This window comes from Corapipo altera, unplaced genomic scaffold (genome assembly GCF_003945725.1).
Source record: "Corapipo altera isolate COAL_440 unplaced genomic scaffold, ASM394572v1 49, whole genome shotgun sequence".
NCBI lineage: Eukaryota > Metazoa > Chordata > Aves > Passeriformes > Pipridae > Corapipo > Corapipo altera.
This window is the reverse complement of record NW_020884879.1, coordinates 10,510,609-10,518,176: the sequence shown is the minus strand read 5'-3', so window position 1 is coordinate 10,518,176 and position 7,568 is coordinate 10,510,609. Positions and strand designations below refer to the sequence as shown.

Here is a 7,568-nt window from a genome sequence, read left to right as displayed (position 1 = left end):
CATGCTAACAGAAATATATCCACTGGGATGATTTTTCAAATGTCTACCTCTTTTCTTGAGGGTGCACTCACAAAATTGGCTGATATTACTGCATAAACAGAGACCCCAATTCTCTTCTCACATACAGTGATTATAGGCAAGAGTGATGTCTTTGGCTTGAATGGATGTATTTCTGAAAATTCAGGCATGCATTTGAGCATCCTTAACCTGAGTCTGACAGCTGGTGTAAAGACTGGTGGCAAAAAGCACAATTTCCATACAATAATAGTACTGAATTTTCTGTTAGTTCTGAAGGATAAAGAACTGGCTGTATCTCAGTGAGTGTGTGACATCGATGTACTGCAGCATTAGGAAAGGCGAATAAGATCCGAGGAGGTATAAATTGAGGTGTCTTCTTCCTCCAGGGAACATAATTACACATTACTGTCCTAATGAAATTTCAACTGACATATTGTATTCTGTTCCCATCACTCATACCCAGAAATTATGAACTCCAAGTATAGCAAACGAAGAGCAGAACATTCACATGAAAATGGCCTGTCTTGGGACAGATTGCTGAAGTGCACAGCTTGTTCACTTCAGCAAAATGAGAACTAGGGAGAATATAAACACATCAGAAAGGGGGAAAATGCTCTTTAAAGTGAAGGTCAATCCTGAAACAAGATCAAGTAAACATAGACCAGCTAGAAAAAAATTGGGGCTGGAAATAAAAGGTGGAGTCTGACAGTCAAAGAAAAACAGCTTATCACGGCTGGGGCAGAGCCCTCTACAAAACAGAGGCATCAGGAATCAGTGTTATCTCTCTACGCCTGTTCCCCAAGATGTCAAACGGAGCAGAGCAGTGAGCAGCCCTAGCTGCTGGGCTTGAGAACTTTGCAGAAGTAGCTTGGGGGATTGCCTCTATCTGTTTCTTTCTTATTTGTGTTTTCCTGGCCACTAAAATTGTGAAAACAATGCAAATCCACCCATACTTGTGAAATCCAAAGTTTCAAATCAAACCCCTCGTCTTCTTGCTCGCTCTAGTAAAATCTGCTTCCTCCAAACACTGTTTTACACCTGAGGCCCAGGGAGGGAGCCAGAAAGGGATGTAGCACGGACCTTCAGCACCAGCGGCTTTGGGGTTTGGCAGGGTGGTAGAGAGGAAAGAAAAAAAGAAATGAGAAAGGAGAGAAAAACAACAACAAAACCAAAACAAACAAACAAACAAAAAATCAATCCCGCTCCACGGCGCTGTGCAAGGCTCTGCCGGGAACCTGCGTCCGCCGCCTCGGAGAGAGGGGCTACCATGAGCCCCGGGGTGCCTTTCCCCGTCCCTCACTCCCACCCCCCGCATGACTCACGCGATGTCTCATTCCCCGCCCGCCCCCGGTGAAAACTTCCCCCGATAACTTTCCCGGTGCCGGTCCCCCGCTTCCCCCCCCCCGACGGGAGGGCCACACACAGCCACACACGCACACACACACAGACCCCTCGAGCCCCGTTGGAGTCACTGCTGGCGGGGCGGCAGTGCCGGGGGGGATGTCGTAGCCGCTGCGTCAGCGGGAGCCCGACGGCGATTGGGGGAGGCCGCTCTCTGCCCGCGGTCACGAATTATAAAGTGCCGCCGCCTCCGCCCGTACCTGCTCTGCTCCGCTCGACAGCGGCGCGCCTGGCCCCGGCAGCGGGCGCTCGGCTCGGCGCCCCCCGGCTGTGCCTGCCTCCCCCGGGGTTCCTCCAGAGGCTGCTCGGCCTCGCTACAAATAATAGCGGCTCCGACGCGGACGCTTCAGCAAGGCTCAGCTTCTTCCTCCAGCAACTCCCGGGAGCCCCGAGGGAAGCCTGTGTGTGAGCGAACTGCTCGGCTCGCGGTGGGGGCCGAGGGAGGGCCGGGCGGCTCTGCCAGGGCTGATGCCAGTCGTCGGGGCGTCCCTGGTGGGAAACCTTTCCCAGGAGGGGCTGGGGTCCCGTTCGTGCCGCTCCGCGGTGCGTCTCTTCTCCCCCTTTGACGCCGGCTTTGCGGGTAGGAAGGGACAAAATGTTTGGGGACGAACACTTTTACCTGACGGGAGCTTCTGGGCGCTTCATCTTTCCGGTCCTCTCCTGCTCCGAACGCAGGTCCGTTGCCTTGCAGTTGTCAAGCGTCTGCTTTCCTTAAGCTCCCGCTTACCTCGCAAGCGCAACCACCCCGGCTCCACAAAGCGTGTGAGTTACCGGAGTTGGTTTGAACTCTTTCGTGCCGCCTTTTTCTGCTCGGAGGCTGCGGGAGGCAGTGCCGGGGGTGGGGGCGGGGGGGAGGCGGCTACCGGCTGATCTCTCCTTCTTGCAGCCCCATGGCGTTGCTCCTGAGACTCGGCTGCTCGCTGCTGGCCCTCAGCACCTGCCTGCTTCCGAGGGCGAGGGCCGACTGCGGCCGCGACTGCGCCGCCTGCGCCTACCGCCTGGGACCGCGCTCTGGCATCCACCCCCTGGTAAGCGGGAGCGGGGCCGCCCGGCCGCTGCAGTGCCGCGGCCACCCCTCGGCAGGGACTGGTCCCCGCTTCGCCCTTAACTTTGCGAGGGAGGAAGAGGGGAGGGGGGACAAAGCAGCGAGATAACAAAAATAAATAGTGAGGGAAGTGGCCTGGGTCGCTCGGAAGACCTTTTTCTGAAGGGGGGAGGGAGACAGGAGCGAGCTTCGGGGCGCTGGGGAGAGGCCGAGGCGGGGGCGGGAGGGCGCCGACACAAACACAGCGCGCCCCGAGGAGACCCTCCCCGGCCCGCCCGACCCTTCCGCTGCCCGACAGCGAGCAGCGGCTTTCGGGGATGGGAACGAAAACCGCCAGGCGCCGAGCAGCCCCACGGGGAGCAAGGAAAAAACCGAGCGAAAACATTAGGAGGAAAGAAAATCCGAATGGAGGGCATTTCTGCAGGAGAGGGAGAGGGGAAGCCATGAGGGACGGGAGTGGGGGTCCTGACCCTCGGATGAGGGCTCCACGATAAGATGAGAGCTCTCCCGGCAGGATGGCCGTCCAGCTGAAAAGCAGCGGACCTGCCTAAAACCTCAGAAGAAGAAAAAAAAAAAAGGTGCGGTTAAAGCCTAATTTGAGTAGCAGTAGCTCCCGCTGATCCTCTTCTCTGCACTGTGCTGCACAGCCTTAGGACCATGCCTGTGAAAGATCCCTTTGACAGTGGCAAATCTGAGACAAATCTTGCTGACTCCAGAATGCAAGGGGAGTTTATTTTTATGATGTTAAAATTATTTCAAAGTCACAGAGGCAACTCAACTTGTAATTTAAGGATTGGGGTAGGTGAAATTCTGGGGTCCTTCACCCTCCCTGAAGAAGGTGGGCACTCTGGCTACGGAGTACTTTGCCAGTGGCATCTGCGGTTCTGATCTCAAATACATGCACATTGAGGCATCGCACTCTTGGCACATCTAAATGATCTGAAAAGTTTTGTTCCTGTCACGTCACTGGTTATTTGGGAGCATGCAAAAGGAAGGATTCTAGTCTAAACAGAATTGGGAACCACTGAATACTTCAGCTTACTCAAAATCCTCAAGAACACTTAACCACAGCAGGTTCATAAAGGTATTATTCTTTGAGTGGCTGGCAAAATAGTTCCTATGCTTTTTTTTTGCTTACATTAGACTTCAGTCAAATTTTACCTTTAATGTCGACTGTGGGGGGGGAAGTGGTAGTTAGCCCTTTGGGAGGGAAGGATATGTGCTTTTTGGAGTATATGTTCTGGATGTCTGTAATGAAAGTCTCTCTTGCACCCCTTCAGTAATAATTCAAGAAAGAATCAAAGTGCCATTCAGTAACAACAATTATTAGCTAAATACGTAAAGAATCAATGTAGCATATCTTGTATTTGTTTAACATGTATGAACAATTTTTAGAAACTAATGTTTCTAGATGCTAGCATGTAGTAACATGATAAGAGGTTTTATCACATTGTATCTGTTTAAGATACAAGGTTTTTTCACTCTGTGCCTGGTCATTCACACCTCTAAGATAGAGTATGTTTATCTGGTAACAGGAGGTTATTAAAACTAATTGAGAAGGTGAAAGACCTATTCTTGCTTTGATTTAAAGCAATTCCAAAATCAGACTGAAGCTGAGATTTTATTTTCTTTACAGCATGACTATAATATATAGCAATAAGCATGTAGTGCCAGTTAAATTATTGTGTTGCAAAATGCATCTCTTTGATTTTCTTGGGATCATACAAAAAAATCATATTTAAGTGAGACTCAAGAGACAGGTAAGGCCAGAGATGGACAATGGGCTATTAGAAAGAACTGTGCTGGGGTTTAATTCCACATTTTAAAGCATGTTGAGATCCTTAGAAAACATCATCTATAGTCGGAATAAGTGTTTCTCTTATGGAAAATATTAATGATTTTTTTCTTTACTTGTTGTGGTATGAAAACCATGGACAAGAGCAAAAAAACCACTAGTTTCACCTTTTCTTGCAACTGAAGAATATTACTCCACAAGAAGTAAATTCCCCTGACACAATATACAATATGTATGTTATTATCTTCACATGACAGGTTATGAGATATGCATGCAGGTACTGAAAATTTTTTTTATATTGTAGTCTGAACATTTTTCAGTACAGTCAGAAACAACACAGCTTAGGATTTTTTTCCTTCTTTTCGATGGTCACTACTTTCCGACTAGCAAAACAAGAGCTTTGATCCTGCCCAAAAGAGCCTGTATTTCTACATTTCTATTAGTACATGTTTGAAAGGTCTGTTCCGTGAAGAGAAACTAATCACAACACACAGAAATACAACCTTTAAAGCTGTGCAGTGTATTGAAGATACTGAACAGTACAGTGTAGCTGGCTTCTTTGCAATGACCATGCTGTGCCACTTCTTTTCTAAAATTTCTGAATGTTATTTTTAATTATGAAGGCTGAATACACTTCTAACTTGCATTATAAAGCAAATCACAATTGGTTTATAGCTTCTCAATAGTAAATTTAAAAGAAAAATTCATAACTCACGTGAGTGTGAGGGAATACAGGAACTATACATGTGGTTTCCTTTGAAACAGAAACTTAGGGGCAGCCTTGACATACAGGACCCACAATCCACCTTGTCTAGTATTCTGTCTCTTAGAGTAGAGATTACCACATCCTTCAGGGAGGGATATGAGGAACTTCAGAACAGACAGGTACAAAATCAACTGTTCACAAAGAACAGTTCTTCCAAGCCACTCACAAAGAGAGGCTCGCTCATGGCTTTTATAATCAAGTAAACCTAAGATAAGGTGGCAGTGAGGTGATTGTTACTATCAGATCATTCTCAGTAAACTGCATCAATTTTTCAGGCATGTACACTAGAATGTGAAGGAAAACTGCCTTCTGCCAAAGCCTGGGAGACCTGCAAGGAGCTCCTGCAACTGGCAAAACTGGATCTTTCTGAGGATGGCAACATTGCTCCAGGAGACAAGAAAGAGCTGGATGAAAACCATTTGCTTGCGAAGAAGTACGGAGGCTTCATGAAAAGATATGGGGGGTTCATGAAGAAAATGGATGAGCTCTATCGGGCAGAACCAGAGGATGAAGCTAATGGAGGAGAAATCCTGGCTAAGAGGTATGGAGGGTTTATGAAGAAAGACTCAGATGATGATGCCCTTGCTAACTCCTCTGATCTGCTGAAGGAGCTTCTAGGAACAGAGGATAACCCTGAAGCAGCACATTTTCGAGACATAAATGAAAACGACGGGGATGTCAGCAAAAGGTATGGAGGCTTCATGAGAAGCATTAAGCGCAGCCCTGAATTGGAAGACGAAGCCAAAGAGCTGCAAAAGAGATATGGTGGTTTCATGAGAAGAGTGGGCAGACCAGAATGGTGGCTGGATTACCAGAAACGATATGGTGGGTTTCTTAAGCGCTTCGCCGACTCCATTCTCCCTTCAGAAGAAGATAGGGAAACTTATTCCAAAGAAGTCCCAGAGATGGAAAAGAGATATGGTGGATTTATGAGATTTTAATACCTTTCCCTTCATCCCTTTTGTCCTAAATGAGAAAGACTGCCTTATTGGTCATAACTTATTGTAACGTGTTGCTTGTACTGTACAGTTTTTTACTGTCCTAGGTTAATGATGCAACCTGCATTTTGTTGTTTCAGGTTCTGTGTTCTTTCAAGACAAATAACTAATTTCTGGATTAGTCAAGTTTCAGTCTGTATTGTAGTTTCCATGCTAGAACTATTTTGAATACTGTATTCATTTTCTTTAAAGAGGAAGTACATCTACAGTAGAGCTGCTTAACTGTATATACAATAAATTCTTCATCCTAACTGCAAAAGTTCTGAAATGTTATTTATTCTTCTCTCAGTCATTTAATCAAATATCATCTCAATTTTTCTTTAAGCAATCAGAGCAATTCCAACCTTTTTTCTGTAACTACAGAATTTGTACTGCACACACAACAGCTGAAACACATTTTTGTCTTTAGTTTTCTTAATTTCTTAAGACGCTAGAAAAATAAACAACTCTAAAGCAAATATAACTGTATTTGCTCTAGCTGCTTATATTTTAATCAGTTAATAGAATAAATATTTAAAGCCTAAATTTATAGTTCATAGCGTTCAGCCAGTTCACATGAAAAAAAAAGCAAATCACAAGTGTGTTTGACTTTAAGCACTAAAAACATTTCTCCAGTGCCCAACACAATGACATGTTTGATTAGTTACACCTTTTTTATACATCCAATATAGGATTGTACTAAGTAATAAACACTAATTTAAAAGTGGTAAGATGGTTTGTGCAAAATAAACATGACCCAAAACTGCATAAAAAACCCTTCAAAATCCTAATTTTGCAGGGCAACTGATGAATGGTTTGCCATGGCACAGCTTTGTGTTTGATTCGTCAGCTGCTATAAGTCACTTCAGCACTACCGAAATATAAGAAACTGCTGGTCAGTCTTTTCTGTTTCAAACAAAGGCATTATAAGTAAATCTGAGAACAAAAAGAAAACCCCAACACTAATACTGTAGATCCTTTGGCATTTACACAGATGGCACTTATATCAAAGGCCAGATCCCATCTGGTGTACACTTCGTTCCAGAATTCTGATTGTCCCCTCTAGAACCTAGTTTGTGAGCACTTTTCCCTCACCTACTACTACTAGTTACTGGTTGCTTCTCACCTAAATTAACATCATGGAAATTGCCTTGACCACCATCTCTGCCCAAAACCATCTATGACACTGCACTCAGTATCTGTATTTCAGTTTACACAGTGCTACCTATTTACATAAAGGGCAAATTAATGATCTGACTTTTCTTTAATTTCAGGTCAGCATGATCATCTAGGTACTCAGGACTTTTAAAAATTAAAATGTCTTTCAATATGCACTTAAAAGGTTCATCACATACAATTAGTTGTGATGATTTTAGGCCCAGCCCTTAGAGAGTCATATAGATGGTCTGAAGTGGCCAAAATCCCAGTGAAGACTTAGTAAGCTGTAAGGCATTCTTTTTTCTGCAATAAAAAAGAGGGCACCTTCTACAGGTGCCTGTAGAAGATCCATGGTGTTTTCAGGAATCAGTTGTGTTCCCTATCACCTTCCTATAGAGTTCTTCAAGA

General features: G+C 45.3%; 1 protein-coding gene across 4 annotated transcripts; it reads left to right on the top strand.

Moving 5' to 3' along the window:
- Nucleotides 1-1,648: 1,648 nt before the first annotated feature.
- PENK (proenkephalin) lies at nt 1,649-6,282 on the top strand. 4 transcript variants are annotated; one of them, XM_027638939.1, is made up of 3 exons: nt 1,649-1,820; nt 2,306-2,447; nt 5,301-6,282. In XM_027638939.1, the coding sequence occupies exons 2-3, from the start codon at nt 2,310-2,312 to the stop codon at nt 5,964-5,966; spliced, it is 804 nt and encodes a 267-aa protein (XP_027494740.1). In that variant the 5' UTR covers nt 1,649-1,820; nt 2,306-2,309; the 3' UTR covers nt 5,967-6,282. The 4 variants fall into 4 exon arrangements, with proteins under 4 accessions (XP_027494740.1, XP_027494739.1, XP_027494741.1 ...); XM_027638938.1 differs by having other exon boundaries at nt 1,649-1,824; XM_027638940.1 differs by lacking the exon at nt 1,649-1,820 and adding an exon at nt 1,874-1,999.
- The last annotated feature ends 1,286 nt before the right edge of the window (nt 6,283-7,568 follow it).